Source organism: Mchenga conophoros, linkage group LG6, assembly GCF_057382185.1.
Source record: "Mchenga conophoros isolate Kocher_MC1m ecotype Shallow Benthic linkage group LG6, M_conophoros_male_GT1.1, whole genome shotgun sequence".
Lineage (NCBI taxonomy): Eukaryota > Metazoa > Chordata > Actinopteri > Cichliformes > Cichlidae > Mchenga > Mchenga conophoros.
In genome coordinates, this window is record NC_140531.1 from 4,294,393 (window position 1) to 4,321,981 (window position 27,589).

Here is a 27,589-nt window from a genome sequence, read left to right on the forward strand (position 1 = left end):
CTAAGTAGCAAACTTGCACACTGAAGATTACAGTTAAGAATAACAATAACTGCTAAATTTCACCACTGAATCAAATAAAATGAATTATTTTTAAATATCCATCACGCAAAGCAGACAAGAACATAAGTCTCAAAAATAATCATGTATTGTTCTAGCTAATTTGTATAAGTAATCTGCATCACAGATGCAAAGTACTTAAGATTTAACCATATCTTTAGACTTAAAATTTATTTTGGGGTACTGCAATTTTGTGAGTAAGGGTACTTCTGGAGGATTAATTTTTCCACATCCATAACTTATGTCATAGTATTAATCAATACATTAAGGCAATTGCAACATTATTTTTTTTGTTCAACTATTCGTTTCACAAATTCTGGTGCTTTTAATTTGTATGGAGCCCAAGGCTTTTCATTTCCTGCCACTCTCCGTCACTTCCCTCCCAACCAAGCTTCTCTGTTGCTAAGGGCTTCACTTGCTACCTGCATGTGGATAGAGAGCGAGCTTGTTATCTCGACTGAGTACTCTTACTACAAGTGATTTTGTGACGCAACTTAAAAAAATAAATAAATAAAAAGCAACATTTACAAAAACATGGCAAATGCTCACCGGAAAAACGTTTTGGTTACTTCATGTTTGAAAACGCCGGTAGACCCGCACACCAAAGCGCCGTTAGCTTCGTATGAACGCGAGAGAGTCCTGCCGTGCATGGTTACAGGTCACGTCGACAACCGGGATTACGAGAAAGAGGTAATTTTTACTGAGTTTTAATTGTTGTGTACAGATTCCGATTATCAATTACAACACCTGCCTTTTGTTTAAAAATCCCCTAATAATCAGCCTGCCAGCCCTCTTTTACTGACATGAACCGTAGCTTTCTGGTTAATTTACAGATAGTTAATTTAGATGTTTCCTTTTCCTCAATGGTGGAGGAAAATCCACACAGAAAGTGCATTACTTACATGCTGGAGAAAAAATTGCAGACTAAGTCACTGTAAATACTTTAATCCTGCAAAAAAAGTAATTTATTGTTCCGACAATTGTTAAAATTTATTTTTAATAATAATAATAATAATTTAGTAATAGTAATTTAACATAGATAGACCCCCGGTCATTCTATACAGACCTTTACATTTATTGTTACTGGGATCTTTGACATATTACAATTTGAGACATTGTATTTTAAATATTAAGTTTAAACTGTCTGTCTGAACAGAGTAGAATCGGCTATTTGTATTTAAAGTTTTTTTTCTCCATTATTATCCAGACTTTACTTTGTGAAGTAAGCCACACACTGTTTCTGATCTGGTTCCAACAGGCCGTTGACAGTTTAAGGTCAGCCTGTGTGGTGGAAGGGATTTGATCTGTTTAATTTGTTTAGCATACTATTTGTGGACTTCCATCTCAGCCACATTATCAGATGTCACATTTAGTGTATAATCCTAAAATCACTCATCTTCTGCTGTTCTTCCATCAAGGATCTTGATAATTTAGTAAAAAGTTGTGAAGGCAGACACCTGATGTAAATTGTGTGTCTGCCTGTCGTGCCTCAACATATGGTCAGTGTCGCTGCTGTGACAGCATAATAGGCTTAGTCCTGGAGGAGTGCTCAATGAGTGGTGGTTAAGCCATTATGTTTGAAGATGTAGGAACATGAAATGGATGAACGTGACAGCTTCACAATTCGTATATTTATTCCATGCAACATTTAATATACTGAATCCAAACATATATTGTTCAAAAAGTTATCTAATGATGACCTATTCTGGTCATTTCCACCTCTGTATTTTGCCTCTTGGACTCTTCTAGAATAGCTTTGCATGATTCACACTCAGATATTACCTATTCATCTTATACTGGGACTTGATACAGCCCCTCAGTCCATCCTCTGTCTGAAACAAGCTGTTTTAGCTCCTCTCCCTAATAAGCCAGCAAACCTTCTCATGATTTGCTGCCGTTTGCAAATTGAAGAGATAAACAGCAGCTGGAAGAAGCATCTGAACCCACAGTAAAAGTGTTGGTGAGATAAGGATATCCCCTATCACTGACACACAGAGCCAAAAACAAAACGAGAATGGAAACATCTCATGTGGCTCACAGAGGTTACTTGTACATTACCTGACCTCTTTATTGTTATTATGACTCATTATTAACTTTGATCATATTTAACATAAGCATCCAACACTGGAACAGCATATCCATCCATCTTCCTCCACCTATGCAAGGTTGCAGGGAGGCTGGAGCCTATCCATGTTGCCATAGGGCGAGAGGCGTGGTACACCCTGGACGGGTCACCAGTCTGTCGCAGGGCAGTGTATAAGTGCAGTGTATTTTGGTCACTTATTATATTTAGATATAAAATGGCTGCTGATTGCAGTATGAGATTGTTGTGACTATTTCAGATGGAGTATGAGGACTCAGGCTCTGATTACTGTGATGAGGACTACGCTGGGACAGGAGGCCCTTTCATGATAAACAATTATAGAGCAGCAGGAGATCGCCTCGACCTCAGTCAAATCTTCTTCTCCAATGAGGAGTACTACAGCAAGCTGGAGGAACTGAAGAAGGCCCACCTGCACACCATGGCAGAGCTGGAGAGCATGTATCGCCAAAAGCTGCAGCTCAAGTCCATGGAGCCATTAGATATGACAGTGATGGATGGAAGGCAGAGGTGGGTGGATTTTGTTCAATATTATGTAAGGAACTAAACACTTGTTCATTGTCTTTCTGTATGTAAAGAATTTTTGGAACAACACTAAACAGACAAAAACCCCATAAAACATATAGTGAAGCTATGCAAATGTGAACCTGTGACCATAGTCCTTTTCTGATTAGAGAAAAGCACACAACTTTTGTATCCAACAATAAACCAGTGATATTGACACTTTTGACAATTTTAAGAATTTTATGAGGCTTTTATATAGTTGGAATTTATTTGTTTAGATTCTGGGCTGCTGACTGGACAAAATAAGCTTTGAGAAATTGTGAATGACATTTTTCACAGCATTTTCTTAAACAAAACTAATAAATTGAATAATTGGTATTATTATTGATGACTTTTGTTCAAGTTTGTTTTTTCTTCTTCTATTTTTTTTTTTTTAGACTGCCGTGGGTTCATGCTACTGCTACAGCTTCACACTGTCATTTGAGGAAGTCTCACTCTGCTGTTGAACTCAGATGGGTCTCTGGGCATTCAGACTCCTCAGATGAAGATCAAACTGCCAGCAACAATGTTGAAAAAGGCATACTGTTTTCCCCCAAAGAGCACATCAAGAATATGTGGAAGGACTTTAAGCTGTCCCCCTATCATGCCCACCTGTCCTCTGCTTCGCTGCGCAGTCTAACAAGTGACCAAAATAAACCACAAAAGAGAACAGGGCACAAGAAACAGAGGAATAAAGATAGAGAGCGGGAGCACCGGAAAGATAGAGTAACTGTCCCAAAACCTTTCCAGATGACACTACGTGAGGCTGAGCAGCGAAAGCGAGGCATAAAGACACGCTCAGAGATTGAACTGGAAAACATAGAGCTGCGACGGCAACTGGAAGAACTGACAGAGTGTCAGAGGAAGTTCCGTGCCAGCCCCGTACCTGCACACATTCACCTGCCACTTTATGATGAGCTACAAGAGCGCAACGAGGAACGACGGCGAGCCATGCGAGAGCGAGAAGAGCAGCATCTCCGGACCATACAGAAGCCATTCAGCTTCCTGGAGCGGGAGCGGCTGAAGAAGGAGCAGAGACAACTACGTCACCTGCAACCATCTGATCAGGAGAAAGTGAAACCCTTCAAGGCCAAGCCTGTGCCAAAGTCTGTCTACATAGCAGCATCAGGGGAGCAGATGAAAGAGGAGCAGCTGTATCGGTCTATCAAGATACAGATGAGGGCTGAGGAGATGCTTCACAATGCTTCCATGCCTCCGAGCATGCTCAAACGACGGCTCAGTGAACGGAAGAATCGCAAAGATGTCAAAGCTGGAGTCGGGGGGGATGATGGCTTTTCACACAGGCCGCAGATAAACAAAGAGGTACCAGATTTCAATGCCAGTTATAGGCGCTTCCAGAAGCATCTGGAGAAACGAAAAGAGATAAAGCCTGCGACTGCGTGTGAACCATTTGAGCTGAGGACATCACAGATTTCCTCACACCGGGAACGGATCCTGACTGATATCGAGAAGGAGCAGAGTAGCCCTCGAACACTGCGCTGGCCATACATCAGCCCTGGGCCAACCCGGACGCCAAACTCAAGCCTCTGTTCATCCCTCTCAGGTAGCCTGGAGGTCCTCCCTGCCAAAGTCACAGATGCCACAAAAAAGCGCCATGAGGCCGTGAGGTACCACCTTAGGGCACCAAAAACTTCCATCATTTTAGTAGAGACAGTGAATTGTCCCATTTAGACAAAGTCCTCACCAGCTGTCTTCCATGATTAAAAAGAAGGCCTCCTCCCAGCTTCCCCTGCAACCCTTATAACCAAATACACTTATATAGCTTGTTTTTGCACCCATAAGCTTAATTACCTGCACTACCTGTAAACATTCCTACATCCATGACCAAATTTTCTACCTGAATAGGAAGGTGCTGCAGCAGAGGAAGAAGGCTGAGGAGGAGGAGGAGCGGTGGAGGGAAAGGCAGATGCAAAGGGAGAAGAGGCTGCAGGGGCTAGTTCTGAAACGTGCCCAGGCCAATGACCCCCACCTAGCTCTTTCACAGACCCATCCAAACAAGCTCAAAGAGTTCAGGTATGCTGAAAACAGCGCTACTTTCACTCTAAGCTTTGCTGAGCAGGTTTTTGCAAGAAACGCTTGGTTGCAAGTTCCTATGGCCATGCAGTACATTCAAGTTGAGTTTTATATTTGTCTTAAAGTAAGGAAATGCACTTTTTTTCTTTTTCCATGTTCTTTAATGAGAAAGATGATCCACTGCACTCTTATGTTTATAGGAAACAGGATCTTCAGCGCAGGAAGGAATACAAGCAGGAGATCAAAGAAATGCAGGAGAGAGTGAAGGGAAGGCCACTGTTGTTGGAGCAAGTTGCACAGGTGATTGTGTAACCACTACATAGCCACATCATATCACATCATCACCTGCATGACAAACCTGCTGTCTTTCATCTTTTACTACACCATTTGGGTTTTATCATGACGATATATATGTGCCTCTAAAGATTTAAAAATGTGAGGGAAATTAGAACGAAATAGCTTTAAATTTGATGAAAGAACAATTACAAAGAAGCCAAGCAGTAAATATTCATGTGTAAAATGTTAGCAGAAATCTTTTCTTGCTGGAAAGCACACAAAGCATCCATTAAATGCATTTCAACTTTTTGGTGAAATATAACTATTGTTTTTCCAGCTAACTTCACAAAAGAATTTCCCTTTGAATAAATGAAGTCTTTATCTTATCTTATCTTATCTTATCTTATCTTATCTTATCACACTCTTGTACAATCCGTGTGTCCTCTCGCTCTCTATCTCTCTCTCCCTCCCTCTATTCTCCTCACTCCTTCATTCTACTGATAATTACACAAACATTGTATCCAACAACAAAATAATATCACACTATGACAATCACTATGATACTTTCTCTCTCTCTCCCCCTCTCTTTGCTGGTTATGGTACCCTATGTCAAATCAGTGAATTACGTCCACGATTTATGAGTTAGGAAGTAATAAAAGAAGTAATAAAAATTAATGGCAGTCATCATTTTTATGACTATAATAAAATTATAATATTTCATAACTCGGTAATAATCAATAATCATATGAACAAAAAATGTATGATCATGAAAATATGGTGATGGAATAGGATGATGAATAAGCTGTTTAACCTCCTAGGACCTGCGTCCACATATGTGGACATCACATTTTGGGTTATTTAGACCAAAATACTCAATTTTGCTCTACAAGGGCCTGATATCCACTTACGAGGACATTATACTGCTACTGTTCTATCGAAATTTTAAACAAATATCCTCATATGTGGTTCTCATTTTTCTTAGAAACAAAAATCAGGTAAAAAAAAAATCTGGTCATTCTTTGTTTTTACATTCATTGGGTCCCAATCAGCCCAAATATCAAAGAGAAATCAAAAATGCATGCCGTGGAAGAGTTCGGGTCTTAGGAGGTTAGGATAGAAATTCAACCTGTGGAATAATTTATATTTTTGTGCTGCTATCATTTTAAACCAAAAGGTTTACTTTTTTGACCAAAAATGCCACATTGGACCCTTATTTGGGGACCAAATGAATGCAAAGTCTTCTTTACTGGAGGTTAAAAATGGCTCTTTGGCATTTTATTAAAAAAAATCTGAAAGAGCAATGTTGTAAGTGGGAATACGCCTGAATGTGGTGAGGGGACCAGCAAGACTGAGTTGTGGAGCAGCTGGTAAGGACTTGTGTATTTCTGCAAAGTCTGCAAAGCTGTCTTGGTTGATTTCAAAAACTCTGCGTACTTAACTCGTCAGAAGGCCATAAATTCAGATCAAAACTGTCCCACAGTCTCTTAGTGGCTGAAGCGAGAGCCTGCCTCTCTGAAATGACTTTATTGATGGGTCTGGGAGAAGTTCAAGATCATGGCTAGGGGTTACAGTCAGGGGGCTATTTCCGGTAGGTGAAAGTCAGGCAGGCGAGAACTTCTGGTCACTCAAAGTCGCTGGGGTTGAATGAGGGTGAAACAGCTGTTTCACAGCAATCAGGTTAAACCCAGCCTGGTTTAACACATTTTAACACACACACATACACAAGTACCCAAAAACAGGGTCCTGCCAAGGTGGCATTTCTTGTCAAAAAAGTAAACTTTTTGTTTAAAATGACAGCAGCACAAAAATATGAATTATTCCAGTTTGAATTTCTATCTCAAACAACCTGTTCATCATCCTATTCCATCACCATATTTTCATGATCATATATTTTTTGTTCATATGACTATTGCTTATTACCAAGTTATATCATAAATATCATAATTTATCATGATTTTATGATATTTATAAAAATTGTGACTGCCATTAACTTATATTACTTTCTTTACTACTTCTTAAGTAATTAAATGGAATATGTTCTTTAAGTAGAACATATTCCTTCTTTACAGTACATCTTTAATTATTCTAATAGTTTGAATTTGTCCTGCTGTAACAGAGGAATGCCAAACAGGCTGCAGATAAACACTACACCAACACCCTGCATGGATGTGACGTGACAGAGGAGTTTATCAGCAGTAAAGCAGGCAAATTAGGATCTTCACCCAAATTATCTCCATCCAGCGAGAGCAAGCAGAGGTAAATCTGTGACGCTTACAAACTTACTAAACTCAGTATTCTATCTGTTAATAAGTAGTCGGTACACTACTCATTATGTTCTTTTAATAATTAGTGACCTTGAGGAAGCAGACCTGGGTTATGAACCAGTTCACTATAGGAAAGTCTTCCTGGATGATGATGTGGATGATCCAGCCGAGAAGGAGGGAGGAAGAGCAGACGAGGAAAGCGACGAGGTCTCGTCTAATTACCAAGACAGTCACCACACAGAGAAGGATTGTCTTGGGGATGATTGCCATTATTCTGATGAAAGTTACCAATACTCAGACGATCACGAGAATTACTCAGAAGACAGTGAACATGCTGCTGACACTAAGGAGCAGGAGGCAGAGGACTGATATTTTAAATGTCATCATGTGTTCTTTCTCTGAGAGAGAAATCTGACCAAATTGTGAAAGGTTAATGTTTCTTTATTATAGGACTTTCAAGCTTGAGCTGTCTTGTTTCATCCCTTGAAACTCACTATTTTTTCTAGTTTTCTATCATTTTTGTGTCATGGCTGTGACAGATGTGAATGATTGCATTATGTGATTTCATTACCATACATTTAAGATAACGACTTTATTTTACTTACTAGAAAGCATAACAGTAACACAAATTTCATGCTTGAGGAAGTAACTTCAGACACAGCCACAAGCCATTGTCACAACACACACTTTGACTTGCCCTGTTAGGAGAACCTTGTGTTTCACTGGTCTTTTCTAGCACTCCATGATCAGAATGTGTCCTGAATTAGTACTAATAGTTCATATTTTTTGTTGTGATGTACTGCTTTAGTTCTTAACATTTTCCCACTTTTTAAGCAGTGTCTAAATTCAACTAAATCAAACTATCACTGAAAATAAACTTAATAAAGAAACAGCAAAATGTAACTTGAATGTTTGGAGTATATTCTCAGATAGTTATATTATTTAATTGTTAAATGTGCATGTTTTCTTTTAGCACGTCAAAATGTGTTATATATAAATACTTAATCGATAGCTGTCCTTTTTTGTATTGGCTTAGAATAAAAGATTTCTAGTTATGTGAAATATTTCATTGACTGGCATTCCTGGACACATGGCCTCGGTTATATCATGACGACTCGTGTAGAAAAAAAGCCACTCATTTAAGAACTAAAAATGGTGTAATTTGGTTAAGCATTTAAGTAATTCAGTATTTGTTGCTTTGGGCCTTAGGCAGAGGTCAGAGTGGAAGATAAACAGGGGGAGGGAGATGAGCCAGATTGACAGCTTCAAACAGCCCATGATAAAGCGTGACGAAATCAATGGCTGAACCAATTAGATGCTCAGTAGGCGGGTGCTTAGTCCAAATTTTACGCGGCGCTCGGCGGGTCGAAACACCGAGAATGAATATCCCGGTCTCAACCGGTTTTAACCGGTCCGTGGTTGGAAGCGTGAGCTTAGAGGAAGAGCACACTTGCACGCACTTAAACATCTTTGCTTCCCAACAGTGTGTGCGAACAGAACCAGAAATAAAACGAGATTATTTTTACTTTGTGACCCGGAATACGACTCCAAGTCTGACTACGTGAAACTCTGGTGTTAGCTTAGCTTGATGTTACATTAGCCAGCGGACCTAAATCATTGACTTTTCCATTAGCACGCTAAGTTGCTATTAGCCTGGTCGGATGTAACTGGTAGCCTACCAATTATGTTTCAGAGTGGCTAAAGACAAGAAACGTCGGATATTCTTTAATATATCGCTAAAAAAAATCGATGAATATCCAGCTTGACAGCATTTTTAAATTACGACTGTTGGTGTAATCGAGGAAAGCTACTATTAGCTTTTGGCTAACGACTTTTAAGGGCAGCGTAACGTAAACGTGTGCCATGAGATAAAGCTGCGAATTAGTTTGTATCGTATTTAGCGGTTTCACATTATTAAAACCATCAGTAGTTTTCGACGAGCGGACACCAACTATCAGGTAAGTCGCGTCTGATCACCATTAACTTATTAAGACTAACGTCAGGGTGTATCGGTTTTGAAACTAACCACCATTGGTAATGATGACCGGTTATAGAACTCAGACGTCTTACAAGTTATTGTACTTGGTAAACTGGTACCTTTAATTGCGCCCAATAGTAGCAAACGGATCTGAGTGGACGTGTGTTGAATGCTGTATTTGCGGGTTGGCGGCGCTGTTTCGTGTTTCGCCAGTTTATGGTTTGTTTCAGTGACTGTCATAACTTTACCACGAGGGGCTGGCAAAACCGGAATAACCTGTTTCTGACTTATTTATTTCTCCAGAATATCGGTTGTCGATTCCATTTTTTTTACGTTCCACTTATCTAGTATGTGTTAGTATTTACAGTGTAAATTTTCAACACTAAAAGGCTTAGTTTTTAGCACTTGTACTGCAAATTTTAATCACAGATGCGGTTCTTTTGTGTTTGGTAGTTCTTTTGTTACTTTTCCCCCAAAGAAAAGTTGGGGTTAAGGTTTCTGTTGCTTCGTTTCCCCTGTCAGAATCTCTATGCCAGCAGAAATGACAATGTTGGCAGATCACCCAGCCAGACAGCTGCTGGACTTCAGCCAGAAATTGGACATAAATCTGTTGGACAATGTTGTCAACTCCATGTATCATGACATTGGATCCCAGGTGTGTTTTATGTGTTTCACCTTCAGTCAAAGCAGTGCTACTTTCAAGTCCCTAATGGGTTTGGGAGCTTGTCTTGTAGCAAATACATGTATGTTAAATTGAAGTATACTTTAAGTTGCTCTAAACCCACTGCTACTATGTTGCTCTTTTCTAGCAACGAGTAGCCCAGGAAGTGCTCACAAACTTGAAGGACCACCCTGATGCTTGGACGAGAGTCGACACCATCCTGGAGTTCTCTCAGAACATGAAAACTAAGGTGTGAGCATAACAAGCATGTATTAAGGAATGCTAGGGCCTTAGACGAGCTACATTATTACACTGTTGAAGACCAGTGTATTAATGTGAGCTGAAGCTTATTGCTTTATCCACATAAGGCTTAGGCTTTCAGGGAGGTGAGGTGTGAGAAATCATTATGATTGACCTAGTGTTTACTGGATATCTTGTACAGTCAATGGGTCATGCGTCACTATCTTTAAATAAGTAGTTTTTGACAGCCTTACATGCTGTGCCTTTTTTTTACTAGATCACGGATTTAAAGACTCTTGTGATGCTATCTTCAGTTGTCAGTGCTGTCAGAATGTTTGTTTTGGGCTTCTTTTGGCATTGCTACTGTCTCCATTTGTGTATATAATGGCTCTGAGACTGTGCTTAGTATGCACACTTATTTGTCTTTGGTCTAAGGTACACACAGCTGCTGTTGCAAGAGAGTTAAATGCTTAACTCGTAGGTGCAAGTGTTGAAGGTTAATGTGTCCATTTATAACAGTTCAATTATTATAACAATGCCAATTCCACACTTGTATATATTTTGTGTAAGAACAGTGACTAAATATGTGGCTGAAGTCTACAATTAGTTTTTTACCTGTCAACACTGACCAAAGGTCATGTATGATTATTGCTTTAAAAGAAAAAAGAGAGAGACACACTTTCCAACTATTTGAATATTGCACACTCAGAAAAAGGCAAAGTAGTACAGTGAGAGACATATTCTGGTATATGTATTTAAACAGAAAGTTACATAAATGCACATTACAAAATAACCGAATAAAATGATTAGTTATAAGTTATATAGAATAAGCATTCAATGTGCTGAACAGCAATGATCTTTTTGAACAAATAACAGGACATAATCAAACCATCAGGGACCAGTGCTGCCTGAAGCTTTTCTCAATAGCCAAATCAGTCAGCAAATTTAAGGTTCCACTGTTTTGCAATCAGTTGACCAAAATCAGAAATTTCCCTGAAGACTGTGGGTGTAAAGTCACTGCTGCAGAATTAGCTTGTGAATTCTCTGCAGTCATTACCACATGGTGCTTTTCAAAAAATTAAAGGTAAAACCAAGTTTGAGCTAACTTTGTGTATTTTAAAAACAAACTACTACATCTAAACTAACTGGGGATTAAAGCTTAAGTGGGAAGTCTGTCATGAGCACAAATATCTCTTAAACTTTACAGTGTAACCTGAAATGCATCTCCCTAAAGATGTAACTACAAGTTGCAGCCCACAGCTATTGTGAAAGGCCTGTTCAGTACCTTTGATTCATCATGTGAATTCCTTTGAACTTCTTCACTGCAGTTTTTGAGTTTATCAATGAGAGAGCAGTCATCATCTCAATATATGGATTAATAATCAAAGCATCAATAAGGACTTTAAAATGATGAGGGGGGAAATCCCAGCTTTTTGTTTTTATCTACTAGCACCATATATAAAACAGCAGGATATAACCATATGATAATTAACACATATTATACCATGCACAATTGGCCACTTATGTAGGTTATGTTGTAGGATGCACCGAAAAAGTCTAAATTAGGCCTTAGCCTGTTACTGATAACTATGTTAATACACCCATATAAATATCTTGAAAGATTCATTTAAGCTAAAGGTTTTTCTATTAAGCATATTATGACTTAATAGTGTTTATCTTTGGTAGCTGATATTTATCCACTTACGTTTACTAATTACATTAGGTCACTTCTCACTCGCACCAGTAGCTGTGTATCTAAACTCTGCCGCAGCCAGAGCTGCACCTTCGCAGCCATTGCTGGGTTCTCCTTCCACAGTCAAATAATTTGCACAATTAAATGTCTAATTACTTTGAATTGAATTTAGAATATTCGTTGACAGCCCCAGTAATATCAATGTCTAAAGACCATGGGTCATCAATTTTGGGCTGCACAAAGCTGTCCACATGGGGTCACCGTGGAGACATGACAGTGCAAAGACTCTCCTGAGGTTAGCTCTTGTTTTTGCTTGTAAATCGTGATGAAAGGATTGAGTCTTTTTCAGAGCTCTAACTCATCTTTTCTTTTCTTTTTTCTTTTTTCCCCTCCCAAATAGTATTATGCTCTTCAGATTCTGGAGACAGTCATCAAAACACGCTGGAAGATTCTTCCAAGAAATCAGTGTGAAGGTAAAAATCACCCTAATGACATTAATCAGGATATCTGTGTGTTTTCTTCCTCAGATATGTTATTTGTCTGAAAGGTGTAATCAGTTTTCTCTGAACAACACATGTCTGTGTTTTCAGGAATCAAGAAGTATGTTGTTGGACTGATTATCAAGACTTCTTCTGATCCTGCGAACATGGAGGTAAGGTGTCCTGTGTGATATGGTGCACTTAAACATACTCGTGTCATTGTAATAGGGTTGTCCCGATATTAGAATTTCAAACTCTGTTCTGATGTTCAGGAGAATACTTGACACAATTTTTGATACCACAGGGAAGTTTGACCACATTGTGCAACAACAGAAGTAATGGCAAAGACATCATTTCTTGAAAAACTTGATGTATTAATTTTACAAATGATTTAGATTTCATTATAGACTGAAGTTAAAATATATTTTAAAACATATCAATAGATAAAGGGTACAACTGCAGAATACCTAACATATCAAGATATATTTTTTTAATCATTGAAGACAAAGAGGATTATAGAAAAACTACAAATAATAATGTATTTATGCTAATATAAAAACGATAAAAAACCAAGAGTGTTCACTGTGAAGCAGATTGAACCAATCACTCACTGATTGGTTGCACTTCAAAACTGAAGTTATGGCTGGCAACAACAAAATAAGAAATGCATAATTAACACATGGATAAATTATTCCAAAAGCAGAAAAGTATATCATCTTGTACACATCTGCCTTCTCTTCACCGGATCTGCAACCTCTTGCTCATCCAGTGTTCACTCTGTCCTGCCTCACTCTGCAGCTCTTCACTTCACCTCCAAAATTTGCTCAGAGTAGTTTGTCACATTCTCTCCACTGTTCAGCTACTGTTCCCCTGCTGCTCTGCACAGCCAGCAACCCATCTAGTTTCCCATGTGTCCGTAATCCAGTCTGTTACTGCTCAATATTCTATCCATGACCCAGTCAGCCCTGCACCATTTATTAATCTTTTTTCTAACCATAGTCTGCTAGCTGTTACGTGACTGATTAAAAATGGCTAATGTGGCTATTGGGTAGTTGCTAATAGTTAACAGCTAACATAACATGTAACCTTTTTTATGTTTATTTGCAGAAAGAGGGGGTATACATTTCAAAACTCAACATGATCCTTGTACAGGTAAATAGGCATTTAATGTTTGATATAGTGTACATTATTATTGTTTGACATAAAGCAATGATGCTGATGATGAGCTCTATTTCTGGACTTTTAGATCCTGAAGCAGGAATGGCCCAAACACTGGCCCACTTTTATAAGTGATATTGTGGGTGCAAGTCGGACCAGTGAGAGCCTCTGTCAGAACAACATGATCATCCTCAAACTGCTCAGTGAAGAGGTGTTTGACTTCTCCAGTGGCCAGATGACCCAGGTGAAGGCCAAGCATCTCAAAGACAGGTAACTGATCTGATATACTGTATAACTTATGTCGAGCAAATAGTGGACGTCAGGTCTTACATTTGAGTACTGAATACTGAAAGAAGGAGAAATATTGGTTCATTGTTGATTTTGAGTCTTTTATTTTCAGTCCAATCAGGCACAGTTAGAGATATCATATTTTTTTTGATGTTGTGCATTCTCGCGTTTCCATTGCATATTTCGATCAGTCATACTGCATTCCAAAACCTGCAGGTTATATTGTAATTTGTATGCATTTGTATACTGATGATTCCCCCAAAAAAGCTGTGTAGATGTAAGATTGCACCTTTTGTTAACAAAATGTAGCAATTATCCCAGAAGAAGGCTGGGAAGATTGTGAACTCTGACATCCTGAGTGAGACTCCACTTTAATTGGTTTTAGCAGCAGTATGTAAAATTTACTACCATTTGTTAATCTGGTCAACGCAAAGCCAGATTGTTGGTCATTTGGCTCATTGGGTGCCACGGTAGACTCCGCTAGACTTGGGGGGAAAAGGGTGAGAGCTTTAAAAAAAAAAACAAAAAAAAAAAATCCAGATGATGAGTACTTACACTCCGCTCTCTTTTCCCTGTCAGCATGTGCAATGAGTTCTCCCAAATATTCCAGCTGTGCCAGTTTGTAATGGTAAGACAAACAATTTTTTTTCGCAGTTGTTTTCAAAACATTTTGTGCAAGTCTCAATACCTCAATTTGATGTGTATAATTCTTCTCCATAGGAAAATTCCCAAAATGCCCCACTGGTCCACGCTACCCTGGAGACTTTACTCCGCTTTTTGAATTGGATTCCTTTAGGTTACATCTTTGAGACGAAACTCATCAGCACGTTGGTCTACAAGGTAAACCAGATGATACTCTTTCATTAAATAAAACTTGAAATAATTAACTCTAATACAGCGTGATACAGTATGTCTGTGAGTCTGGTTATACTGAAAAACACTGACATGGCATGGTAAGGCCAGTTAAATTAATGTTGTCACGCAAAGTGTCTAAGAACAAATGCTCAGATTTGCACATGGAATCAATTACAAGTAGAAACTTCGAAAAGGTTTTAACCTTAAATTTTGACAACTTTATCAGTTCAAAGGGATCCCACCGTCTGAGCTATGGTGGTTCATCCTAAAGATGCATAACAATATTGTGGAAATATCGCCATTAATCCAGAACTCGTTGTGTCATTGGTTTGGTCAGGAATCAGTCATTTATTACATGCATATAAAGCAGTTGGTGCTAGATAATGATCATAAAATCATCAAATTGATCTGAACTGGTTACAGCTGCAGGGCTCACAAAACTCGCTAGCCCGACGTCCCGGGGCTAGCGATTTTTGTGAGCCCTGAGCTGACTAAATGTGAGTCTGTCACTATCATAGTTGTTGAGTCAAGGCTGTTAACCAGCTAACTTGTATGCATGTAAGAAATGCATTCCTTCATCACAAATTATAGGAGCAAGGAAAATAGACATGTCAGCACTGACCTGCTGTGTTTTCTTTTTCAGTTCTTGAACGTACCCATGTTTCGCAATGTGACTCTGAAATGTCTGACTGAGATCGCTGGTGTGAGCGTGAACCAGTATGAGGAGCAGTTTGTCAACCTCTTTACCCTCACCATGTCCCAGCTCAAACAGGTATGCACTCAGACCCAATTAGTATTGAGTGCCTCTTGCATTAATTGCACTCAGTGTTACAACGTGCTTAGAAATACCGTTTGAGTTATTACACACAAATCTCCAACCTTCCACCTCCACAAAAGCTCAACAGGCAGCACAGGCTGTCAGTCTCTCAGTAAAAGAAAGACCCAAAATAAATGTAGATTAAGTAAGAAATTTTCCTTAGTCCATTCAGAAATGGGCATAAATGTTTTTCAGTGTGTGTATGTGTGAATTCAACAGTTTTGCTGAGTTGCTCTGTTTACAACAGCAGATAAGTTTCAAAAACTGCCCAAATACACAAAGCATGAGAGGAAGCAGTGGATAGTTTAGTACTTTCTGTTCACAAATTAAAATACAGAGTTTTTAGTCACCTTAAAACCAACTACTTTCACTGTGCTGTGTATTGTGAATGTGCTTGTACAGAGTGCCTTAGGCTAAAGTGAAGAGTTTAATCCTTTCTGAGACCATTGCATGAGCTCAGGCTTTTCTGAATGAATCATGTAATAATCACAGCTGTGTTTCACACACAAGAATATTATGTCGTCTGTAACATTGAGCAGACTGACATATGGTGCTATAGCAAGTCAGGTCATAGGCTTTATTTGTACTGTAGAACTGTTTCGTTGTAGCCCATTTTATGTTGTACATCAGTGTCTATCAATAGGTAAACTGTACTTTATCAAACATTTAAACTCTTACTTGATAAGTCATCGTTTATTCTCTCCAGAGTCTCTGTACTAAGTACTTTTCTATGTACTTTAGTACTTCAGGCTCCACTCTGACTATATAAGAACAAAATGATGCTAGTGCATGAGATGGAGAAGTTTTCTGCGTAGCTGTGGCCTGACAAATTATCTGAACAGAAGATTATAAAATGTAATGAATATAAGATCAGGGTTTCTTTAGTTACCAGAAAATTTTACATTTCTAAAGTTATAAGTAAACCTGGTCCTTACTTTACATGATATTCATTAAAACATTCCTTAAATGAAACTATACTAAACGTTATCACCCAGTATTCCTTAACAGGCAGTGTTTCTGGTATAACTTTGTGGTTTATATTCTAGTTTTAGATTAAAGTTGAATCTTGAGTGGTCTCATAGTTGAGTATAAGATAAAACTTGATTACAGCAAATGCAATGTCCACAAACAAAACCCCAAATGGATTCAATGAAAGCTTTGAAGATAAATTAATAATTATAAGGCTTTGCAGTAATCTCTCTCTCTTTTTTTTTTTTTGCTGTTTGGCCAGATGCTGCCTTTAAACACAAACATCAGAGTGGCGTACGCCAATGGGAAGGATGACGAACAAAACTTTATTCAGAATCTGAGCTTGTTCCTCTGCACTTTCCTCAAAGAACATGGCCAGCTCATTGAGAAAAGGCCCAACCTACGCGAGACACTCATGGAGGTAGGCGGACAACACAGCAACACAAACGAGAACATTTTCACTGTTTTTCTTTTTGTTTGTTTGTTTGTTTCTTTTTTCATGTGGACCCTGAACTCTCATGTTGTGGCTTACAGTCATTTTGTCTATATTAGCATCCCTTTCTGTATCAGTCGACTGCCAGATTTTCTTTTTCTCCTCATGCATTTTGTCCTTATTACTAGGAATGGGTATCGTTTAGGTTTTATCCGATACCGGTGCCAAACCGGTACTTTTGAAACGGTGCCGGTGCTCAAAAAGAATGGAGAACACAAAATTGGTCCAAAAACCTCTCATGTTCATCTGTTTTTTTTTTTTTGTTTTTTGTTTTTGTAAAAAGATAACAATGTTAGCCTTTTCTGCAGCTATGGGGCATATATGGTATCACTCTTGGCTGGAAGCAGTGCTTAAACAATGGAAAAAAAACACAAACTTTGTCCAAAAACCTCTCATGTTTAACTGTTTTCCACTTTTTCTTTGGTCATTTTAGCCTTTTTGGCCAGGGTGAAGGGAGTATCTGCCATCAAACAAGAAGACAGCCGCATGTAACTACAACGCTGTTTGCTAGTTCACCTTACATGCATTAATGTAATAACGTGGTTAGCCTACTCAACGTAAATTATACACGTGCAACATTAAGCTACTCATGCAGAGAAGAACGGCTGCTGCTGCATCATCATCCTCATCATTTCTGCTACACTGGCAGGGCGGGGCCAGGACTCTCCTCTTCGTGTTTTTGGGGATGTTGCTAACTCTGGGTCCGATAACAGGCACCACACCCGCAGTAGATGTGCTCGGTGTGAGGTCTTGCAGCAAGCTGTCAAATACGCCGCATTTTTCGGCTTTAAAAAAAAAAAACATTATGCGTCGCCAGGTGTTTCATCGGATTCGAGGTGTTACTTCCTTTGACAGTATCACAGTATCAGCTTAAAGCATTTGTTGCTGCTGAGTTTCCATATTTTGCTGTGAAGTACAGCCAGACTTTTGACCGCTTCGCTTTGGGCATTTTAATCTGTAGCTCTGCTCTAAAAGAACGTACGTACCTGGGCCCGCCTACTATCCTCGGAAACGTAAACTGATTGGCTAGAATCTAAAGTGCATCACAGCTCAGGAAAATAAAGCACCGAAATGTGCGCTGCTTTTTGGTCTGGTTACTACCGTTTATGTCAGAACCGGTGCCGATACCGGTACCCATCCCTACTTATTACACTTTTGCAATGGTATACATTTTGAAGCAATTACACTGGGATGGTCGACCTTTCTCTTTTCCACTTAAATAAGTATAGATAGTTAATTGTTCTGGGAACTGTGAAGAATGAGAGTAGCACAGGAAATATCAGTAATCTGTACTGCAATTTAACCATAAAAAGGCTCATTAATTTTGATTATGTAAACATAACTTATCTGTTTGTTTTATGAAATATAAAACGCTAAGGACAAGTGGACCAGGAAATCAGGAAGTTGCTTAAAAAGTAAAAGGGAGATTATTTAAATTACAAACTGTACCATTATATTATCTTCATACTATATTTATAGGACAGCCAATGAAGACTACTTGATTATGCTTGAAACCAACAAATTCAGGGCATACTATGTCCCACATTTGGTTAAAGAAAGTGAGGAATATCCTGAGATCTTTTGACTTTAAAAAGCTCACTATAAAGAAGTGTATTGCATCTGATCGTGTTATAAAAGTTTTCTGTCTTGCAAATGTCAGTACTAAAGCACTGAGTACATCCATACTGAACGAATAACTGACCTGAGAAGACCTAGTTGTCCTATATCTGTTCTGAAGCACAAAGATTTTAAGGATAGGAAACATCTTCATAAATGCACCTGAGATTATGTTGATTCCAAGAAATGGAATCCTTATCACTTACTTTTACACACAAGAAATCAACATTTATAAAACCACTGTAAAGTGTTTTGTTTCAGTCAGACTTTTTCCAGTGAGTCCATGAAGATGCCAGAATCTTTTCTTTGACAGCTGATTTTCTTCTTTCAGCTTCTTTTGAGCTTCTCATCTGTGAGAGCTGTGATTCTTGACTGGCTGGTTCTTTATTTTCGTCTGATGTTGGAGAACCCATTGTTATGTAATTGTGGATGACCACCACATTTTACCTACAACAGGATAATTTAACTAGTCTGTGACTGACCAGAAGAGTCATGACATAATAACCCCCACGTTAAAAAAAGAATAGATAGAAGTTTGAATAATGACATACTTTGTTTCATCAGTTGACTTGAAACATTTAAAGTTGTCCAGCCTCACCACACTTTGTCCTGTCTGCAGGCGCTGCACTACATGCTGCTGGTGTCAGAAGTGGAGGAGACGGAGATCTTTAAGATCTGTTTGGAATACTGGAACCACCTGGCAGCTGAACTCTACAGAGAGAGTCCCTTCTCCACTTCCAGCACTCCACTGCTCTCTGATGTCCCACCACGCAGACACCTTTACCTACCTGTGCTCTCCCAGGTTGGGCTGCTATTACGCACGCACACACAGAGATTGTATCCTCAAAATGTCAGTGGATTAAGAGGTCACACTCTTGTCCCAAATGCAACTTATGATTATATTGAACAGCATTACAATCATATTGTTATGATTATTTATTGGTCATGTTTTTTTTTTAAATGGCATAAAATGCTTGCAAACATCTAAAACAAAATAATTGCATTTTTTACACTGTTCTTACAAAACTGATGTGTCTAACTGACTCTCTATATCCCTGTCTTCTTTCAGGTGCGTCTACTGATGGTGAGCCGTATGGCCAAACCAGAGGAAGTGCTCGTGGTGGAGAACGATCAGGGCGAAGTGGTCAGGGAGTTTATGAAGGACACAGATGCAATCAACCTTTACAAGAACATGAGAGAGACTCTTGGTAAGTTGTTAACGGTCTTTGTGACTAACTATAAAATATTATATTTATAATATTACTTATTTATATTTATAAAATATTTTAATTGTGCAGTTTTCAGTGGTTTTTCTCACTGTCAAGTTACGTCCTGTATGTACCAGGCTGTTATTCAACATTTAAGACCTTTCAGTTGTAATTTTATGCTTCAGTAATGTATGCTGCTCCTGTGGGGTCTCGAAGAGGATTAATTTTTTTTCTTTAAATTTATGAAAACCAAAAATGGGTTTATTAAAAGATCTGGCATCTTGTTATTAAAATGGTGTGGTCAGCACCACTTACTGGTTATATTGGCACTTTGTATTAAGTAACTCTCTCTTTGTGCACAGTGTATCTGACTCATCTGGACTATGCTGATACTGAACGCATCATGACAGAGAAGCTTCACAACCAGGTGAATGGCACCGAGTGGTCGTGGAGAAACCTGAACATGCTGTGCTGGGCCATTGGTTCCATCAGCGGAGCGATGCATGAGGAGGATGAAAAGAGGTTCCTTGTGACTGTCATCAAGGTGAAACATACATTGTTGTAGCACATGTCATTAACACAGTATGGCATCAGTATGGCTGAAAAATATGTTTAGATTTTGTCAGTCTCTGTAACACCAAACAATATAAATTGATTAGGTGTGTTACAATCGCAGGACCTGCTTGGCTTGTGTGAGCAGAAAAGAGGCAAAGACAACAAGGCCATAATAGCATCAAACATCATGTATATCGTGGGTCAGTATCCTCGCTTCCTGCGAGCCCACTGGAAGTTCCTCAAGACGGTCGTCAACAAGCTGTTTGAGTTTATGCATGGTGAGATATTTTGTGCTGAATTTTTGTGTTTTTCTGATGCTTGGTGTTAGGAGAATGTTGAAACGATGCAAAGCATTGTTACACTAAATCTCATTGGCTGCTGTCAATGAATAAGGCTTATTGTGATTTTGTTCGGCTTATTCTCTTTTTCCTCGCACAGAGACACATGATGGCGTTCAGGACATGGCATGTGATACTTTCATCAAGATAGCCCAAAAGTGCCGCCGTCATTTTGTGCAGGTTCAGGTGGGAGAGGTGATGCCCTTTATAGATGAGATTCTGAACAACATCAACACCATCATTTGTGACCTGCAGCCTCAGCAGGTGAGCCCTGCCCAGTGTCTGGACTTATTCACGTGGTTTTGTTATAGTTCTGCTGTTAAATAGGTTTAAGTGCGTCTGTCAGACTTTCACGGGATGGAAATTGTGTTTTGCAGTAGAACTTTTCGTTTGCTAAGTTCCAAACCTACATGTTGACAAAGGTCTATGTTAGAATTAAGCCCAGTCCCATTCCTGCAGGTTCATACATTTTATGAGGCAGTGGGCTACATGATTGGAGCTCAGACAGACCAGGCTGTTCAAGAGCTTCTGATAGAGAAATACATGCTGCTGCCTAATCAGGTGTGGGACAGCATCATCCAGCAAGCCACTAAGGTGAGAAACCATGTAATGTGCCAGTGCTGTTACATTGTCAATAAGGCAGCCTGCAGCCCACTTCTGTTTTGTTAGTGTGTGCTTAATCTTTAACATGGACTTGTGCTACAGAATGTGGATATCCTGAAGGATGCAGAGACGGTGCGTCAGCTGGGCAGCATCCTCAAGACAAACGTCAGAGCCTGCAAAGCTGTTGGCCATCCCTTTGTTGTCCAGCTAGGACGCATCTACCTGGACATGCTCAACGTCTACAAATGTCTAAGTGAAAACATTTCCTCAGCCGTCCAAAGCAATGGTAAGTTTATGGGCTCTCCCTCAATTTATTAACCAGACTAATGTTTGAGCCTTATCAATAAAGTACTGTTAGACTGCTTACCACATAAAACCTACAGTAGTAAAGAAATGGGAATTCAAGCACACAGCATCACTGTTGTGACAATATAACCAGTAAATCACAGTAATAATTTTGACCAAAAAAATAATGTGCAAAAACTTACTGCCAAGTTTTTTTGATGAAACCCTTGAAAGTTTATTCATCCTCAGTATGTGCTCATTGGAGACGTCAGCCACTTAAACTTGTTGGTTTTTCTCGTTTGTACAGGTGAGATGGTGACTAAGCAGCCTCTGATTAGGAGTATGAGGACCGTAAAGAGAGAGACGCTAAAATTAATCTCTGGCTGGGTCAGTCGCTCCAATGACCCTCAGATGGTGAGCCTGGCCTTGTTTTGTTTCCTCTAGTCTGTTCTCTAATGAAACAGATTCAAATCTGTGTTTATGGAGACTTCTGTTTCGAGCAGTAATTCATATAAAACCCCTCCTGCATTTATTTAGCAATGAAGAAATAAATGCTGCAGGTAACAAACTGAAAATTGTAATAACTGCTTTGCATGTAAGCATGGGTTTCTTTTCCCCTCAGAAACAATGAGAAGCTTAAATTAGATTTTTTCCCTGCTATAACCCTAAGTATGACCAAAGCATGTTCTTTCAAACCTTCACTGTCTCTGGAAAATGGGCACTATTATTATTTTGAAGCTAGAGTGCAAATTAATAATGTTAAAATTGTGTTAATGAAACGCTTAACTAAAATCTGTCATGGTTAAAGTCAAATGTCTGTAAATGTAGTAAATTATTGTAAAAGGAGTTGTCAGTTTTCACCTTCTAATTATATTTTTAAGGCTCCAGTAGTTAATGGTGTGTTATACTAAAGAGTTATTCAAAATCTTTTAATATCTGTCTTAAAGGAACGAGAGAACAGCTCTTTTACTCAGTGTGATTGTTTTTAATGTACTTTTAATTTGATCTGTTATTGTATATTTTACACATGTTTGTATGGGATATTGTATTTGTTTTAAATGTTATATACCTATGTGGTATGTGACTTTTGTTGCCATGATGCCAGGTCTCTCTTGGAAATGAGATTTTTAATCTCAATGAGATTTTTTACCTGGATAAATAAAGGATTAATAAAATATGAGGGTGTGAAACACCCATCATAATTGCTGCCGTTCCTTTGGTTCAGGTGGCAGAGAACTTTGTGCCTCCCCTGCTGGAAGCTGTGCTCATAGACTACCAGAGGAATGTTCCAGCTGCCCGGGAGCCTGAGGTCCTCAGCACCATGGCAACCATTGTGAACAAGTTGGGAGTCCATATCACCGGAGAAATTCCCATGATCTTTGACGCTGTCTTCGAGTGCACTCTGAACATGATAAACAAGGTTTAACTGAGTTGATTTAACTGTATCTGATAGAATAGAATAAAAATTTAAAGTTGAACAGTTTATAACCCTTCTTAACTCCTTGTTTTCCATTTATGCCTGTAGGACTTTGAAGAATTTCCAGAACACAGAACCCATTTCTTCTACCTCCTTCAGGCTGCCACCTCCCAGTGCTTCCCAGCCTTCCTATCTATTGCCCCAGCTCAGTTCAAACTGATCCTGGACTCCATCATCTGGGCTTTTAAGCATACGATGAGAAATGTGGCTGACACAGGTCTGAACTGAAAGCACTAACCCTGTTAGATTGTTCAGACAACACAGAGGGAGATGCTTTTTTTCTGCTTTTGATTCGATGTGATGTTGTTGAGATCGGGTATCCCTAATGTGATCAGCTCTGAGACTGATCATATGAGCCATAAACTGTTCACAAGCTGTTCCTGTTTAGTTTAGTTTTTTTTGTTTTTTTTGGGGGGGGGGGGGGGTTTAACAAGAGGCAGCCAATAGGTATAAAAATGCTTAAAAGAGAGAGAATCTAAACTTTTTCAACAAATGAAGTGAGACTACGTATAAGATAAGTAAGGATGGGATAAAAATATTGAACAGCTGAAGATATGATGCACAGTTAGTGTTTTTATTCTAGTGCAGTGCTGGAATAGAAATATGGAGCACAACAGTTCAAAATAAAAGTAATATACCACACAATACAATATCAAGTAATATGCAAAATTTGAAACTGACCTTACGTGTATGTAGTGCAGATTCTTCTCAAATCTCTGCTGATCTAAAGGATGTCTCATCCTCTTTTGCAGGCTTGCAGATCCTATATACTCTCCTGCAGAATGTTTCTGCAGAGGAAGCAGCAGCGCAGAGCTTCTACCAGACGTACTTCTGTGACATTCTGCAGCACATCTTTTCTGTGGTCACGGATACATCTCACACTGCAGGTAAAGCGATTATGAATGTATCATCACACAATTATAAAGGCTTCTCAGTTTGACCTTTATATAAATACAATAATGATGCAGCACTCCATTTTCAGTGTAGTCAGGAGCCAGTTTTTTTATAAGACCAGCCAGTAACTAAATAACCAGCGTGTTGTTCTGCCCTTTCTCTAGGATTAACGATGCATGCCACCATCTTGGCGTATATGTTTAACCTGGTGGAAGAGGGGAAAGTTAGTGTTGCTCTGAGTGCTGCAAGCCCAGCCAACAATCAGGGACATGTCCAGGAGTACATCGCCAACCTGCTCAAGACAGCCTTCCCCCACCTCCAAGAGTAAGTCAGCTGAACCTTGCTTTGAACTCTGCTGCCCGTATTATTACTAGGACTCCCTCTACTCACCATCACACCTATCCTGAAGCAGCTTCACTGCTTCCCGGTTCAACTCCGTATTAATTTCAAAATACTCCTCCACACATTTAAGGCTATTCATTCTCTCTCCCCCCACCATAACTCTCTGACATGGTACAGATCTCCATCCCATCCCGGTGCCTCAGATCCTCCTCTTCTCTTCTTCTTTCTGTTCCTTCATTTCATTGTATTACCGTGGGGGGCAGGACTTTTAGTTGCTTTGTTTTATTATTGTGTTCATTTCCTGTTTTTATGCTTGTCTTATTTGTTCTGTAAAGTGTCCTTGAGTGTTTTGAAAGGCGCTTTTTTTCTTGAATATGAGGCCAAAAAATTAAACTGTTGCAGAATTACAACAGATGTTATTTTTGACCACAGTTTTACAAGTTGTACTTTCCAGACTTGAGGCTCATTGAATGTTTTATCTACAGTGCCCAGGTGAAGGTGTTTGTGACGGGTCTATTCAGCCTCAATCAGGATATCCCAGCCTTTAAGGAGCACCTAAGGGACTTCCTTGTGCAGATCAAGGTGAGAAAATGGCCAAAAAAACTTGTCAGCTAGAAATTGACTTTGCCAACACAAAAGTCAATGAGCAATGATTCTTAGCTTGGATCCAAAGTATGCCAACCTTTGTGCTCATGTAAATTTGAGCACAAAGATATTATTCATCAATGAAAACACTGCAGACACCTGCTTCTTAGTAGAAGAATAGAATTTAAGAGTAGAAGAGTTGAATTTAAAAGCACTGGTGTTGAAACTGTGTGGTTTAAGGAGCACAACACACCCAAATGAATCCAAATTTCCAAACCGTCCACTTGTGTGGTCTTGCAGGAGTTTGCTGGTGAGGACACGTCAGACCTCTTCCTGGAGGAGAGAGAGACAGCTCTGCGCCAAGCCCAGGAAGAAAAACACAAGCTCCAGATGTCTGTGCCCGGCATCCTCAACCCCCATGAGTTGCCAGAGGAGATGTGCGACTAAAGTGACCATAGCCCCTACGGACCAACTCTGAAGGGAGAAAGTTCAACAGGGAGCAAAGACATTTCCTGTTGTTTTCCTTCCAAGTGTGGTTGTGTGCAAGTGTGTGTTGAAGAGAATTGGAGGGGGGGACCCGGCACTCGGTTGTATGTCGACCAAATTCTGTCAATATGTAAATGAGAATCGCCCCTTATTACTACCCCCAATTCTGGCACAGATTCCTCCCCACCACCAGCTTCTTTTATATACATTGTTTATGTAACATGCCATCTTTTGTTACCTTCTTGCTGTCAAAGCTTTGTTTGGCCATGCATTCATTTAAACCTGCATGAAGTTGTAAGAAGTAATGGTTATTTTTTAACCTACTACATGCTTATTTCAACTTCCTTCCCACTTGTTAATATGTAATATATATATAATGTTGAAACACTTGCAATGGTTATGTGACAGATTGCTCCAGTTTCACAAGTGCCATGTGCACTGTGCAGAACGAATGTGATGTTCAAGGGGTCCATTTGTACTCCTTTGCTTCCTGTGTTTGTTGTTTTGGTTTTTGAGTGTGGTTGTTTTGTTTCTTTTCTTTTGTTTTGGCTTTCTGATAAATTCAGGGCTTCGGTTCCTCTGCTTTTGGATGAGTGCGTGCATATCATCCTGTTTGTAAAGCTGTCTTAGTACTCTGGAAATATAAAGTTGGCTATTTTTACAAAACATTCTGTATGATTCTCTTCTTTCTGTAAGCCTAACCTTAAGGACCTAAAATAGATAAGCTTCAGGTGCTACTGATAGGTCAGATGAGATGCAGTTTTTAAGTGAATAATCACTACACTTAAAAAGCCACTGTGGTGCCCCAGTCAGTTATTTGCAGCACGCATATATGAAACATTGGAGATGTTGAACTAAATCAACTTGCACATTTATCCAAATATAGCACTTCTTTGATACTACAGAAGGAGTAATAACAAGTTTTGTTATACATTTTAAAATGGATAAATTATACTTGATTTCTGTGATATACCCTGCGCAAAAAATGACCACTTTTTAATTGAGTATAGCATCAAATTAACTAGATTCATTTTTTTTTTTTAAATATTGATCTGGTCAGTTAGGTAGCAGAGGGGGTTAATGAGTTGCTTTCGTTGCAGGAGCAACACTGAGTCAACTCACGGGTGATCACACCCTTTTTGGCTCCTACCTCAAAGCACACTGTGTTCTGTTGATCTTATGTGCTGCACAATAATGTTTAATATTTAGTATTTACTGTCATATTCCCATATATCATTGTGATGTTGTTTATTCTATTACTCTTGTTCTCTTCTGCTTGCTTTCTTTTTTCTTTCTCAGCAGGTGATCCAGGTGATTGATATATGCATTTTTTTTTCTGCCCGTTCTGTTGGTTTTTGTCTTTTGCCCTTCTCCCCCGTCCCTCTTCTCAGCTGTTTCTCTTTCCCTCTTTCTTTCTCCCCCTCATTCCCCCAGTCAAGTCTGTCCCGTATTCAGTAAGTGAAAATAAAATGAACAGTAAAAGGTGAATCAAATGGACCATTACGGCAAGGCTGGGATGGTCAATTTGGTAAAGTAAATCCATTGGGCATCTTTCTTTGCCTTTAGACAACAATTCTGATGCAAAAGAGCCAAACGGGACAGGCAAAAAAAAAAAAAAAAAACAACACTGAGTCAACTCTGGCATCCTAGCATGACTGGGCCCCACACACGCCTGATCTACATTTTATACGACACGTGGAATGTTATGTTTCCATCCACACATATGATGCCACCAGGCTGCACCTCAAGACTGTCCAGGAGCTCCTCGGGGAGCAGATAGGTGCATTCTCCAATGTTGTCATGGCAGGCATACAAACTGCAGAGCATTACTTTGAGTTGCTGCAATGAAATTTCTGCAAAATGGACCAGCTACCCACATACTTTTTCACTTTGATTTTGTAGGTGTCTTTGAAGCAGCACTTTGTAGGTTGATCATTTTCATCAAACGATGTAGCATTTTTTTGTTCTTGGTGCATTACTCACTCCATATCAGTGTAGGTATAAAAGACTTTCCAATGAGATCAGATGTGTTTGCTAAGTGCTGCTCTAATATTCATGTTAAATAGTTTGGTCAGCCTATGTACAAGTTTGTACTTTTTTTAAAAGATTTTTTATTGGCAGAGACAGTGATGATAGACAGGAAATTGGGGAGAGAGAGGGGGGAGACATGTATTAAAGGGCCACGGGTCAGACTCAAACCCAGGCCTACTGCATTCCGGCCACATAGCCTTGCTCACCCAAGATCTTTTTTTAAAAAACAAGTTCTCTGTTTCAGGTTGTTTTTTCTTCTACT

General features: G+C 39.2%; 2 protein-coding genes across 2 annotated transcripts; both read left to right on the forward strand.

The window, feature by feature from the left end:
- The first annotated feature begins 316 nt into the window (after positions 1 to 316).
- Positions 317 to 8,302, forward strand: fam161a (FAM161 centrosomal protein A). Its single transcript, XM_085275880.1, has 7 exons — positions 317 to 747; positions 2,400 to 2,668; positions 3,100 to 4,329; positions 4,568 to 4,735; positions 4,936 to 5,035; positions 7,128 to 7,267; positions 7,362 to 8,302. The coding sequence occupies exons 1-7, from the start codon at positions 592 to 594 to the stop codon at positions 7,642 to 7,644; spliced, it is 2,346 nt and encodes a 781-aa protein (XP_085132006.1). The 5' UTR covers positions 317 to 591; the 3' UTR covers positions 7,645 to 8,302.
- Positions 8,303 to 8,639: 337 nt separating this feature from the next.
- On the forward strand, positions 8,640 to 25,962 carry xpo1a (exportin 1 (CRM1 homolog, yeast) a). The gene is made up of 25 exons (XM_085275888.1): positions 8,640 to 9,233; positions 9,776 to 9,908; positions 10,063 to 10,164; positions 12,248 to 12,320; positions 12,438 to 12,499; positions 13,434 to 13,478; positions 13,573 to 13,754; positions 14,352 to 14,400; positions 14,493 to 14,612; positions 15,271 to 15,399; positions 16,676 to 16,834; positions 19,143 to 19,325; positions 19,593 to 19,731; positions 20,094 to 20,275; positions 20,408 to 20,564; positions 20,725 to 20,888; positions 21,084 to 21,218; positions 21,330 to 21,513; positions 21,820 to 21,926; positions 22,738 to 22,932; positions 23,038 to 23,206; positions 23,742 to 23,876; positions 24,048 to 24,207; positions 24,711 to 24,807; positions 25,111 to 25,962. Exons 2-25 carry the CDS (start codon positions 9,783 to 9,785, stop codon positions 25,255 to 25,257), a joined length of 3,201 nt encoding a protein of 1,066 aa, XP_085132014.1. The 5' UTR covers positions 8,640 to 9,233; positions 9,776 to 9,782; the 3' UTR covers positions 25,258 to 25,962.
- Positions 25,963 to 27,589: the final 1,627 nt, after the last annotated feature.

Excerpts from the sequence above, each read along its gene's own strand:
- fam161a (XM_085275880.1), top strand. The coding sequence starts at position 592 with ATGGCAAATGCTCACCGGAAAAACGTTTTGGTTACTTCATGTTTGAAA. Across the intron at positions 748-2,399 it reads ACCGGGATTACGAGAAAGAG|ATGGAGTATGAGGACTCAGG; the intron begins GTAATTTTTACT and ends TGACTATTTCAG. Across the intron at positions 4,330-4,567 it reads AAGCGCCATGAGGCCGTGAG|GAAGGTGCTGCAGCAGAGGA; the intron begins GTACCACCTTAG and ends CTACCTGAATAG.
- xpo1a (XM_085275888.1), top strand. The coding sequence starts at position 9,783 with ATGCCAGCAGAAATGACAATGTTGGCAGATCACCCAGCCAGACAGCTG. Across the intron at positions 24,208-24,710 it reads GCCTTCCCCCACCTCCAAGA|TGCCCAGGTGAAGGTGTTTG; the intron begins GTAAGTCAGCTG and ends TTTTATCTACAG. Across the intron at positions 24,808-25,110 it reads ACTTCCTTGTGCAGATCAAG|GAGTTTGCTGGTGAGGACAC; the intron begins GTGAGAAAATGG and ends GTGGTCTTGCAG.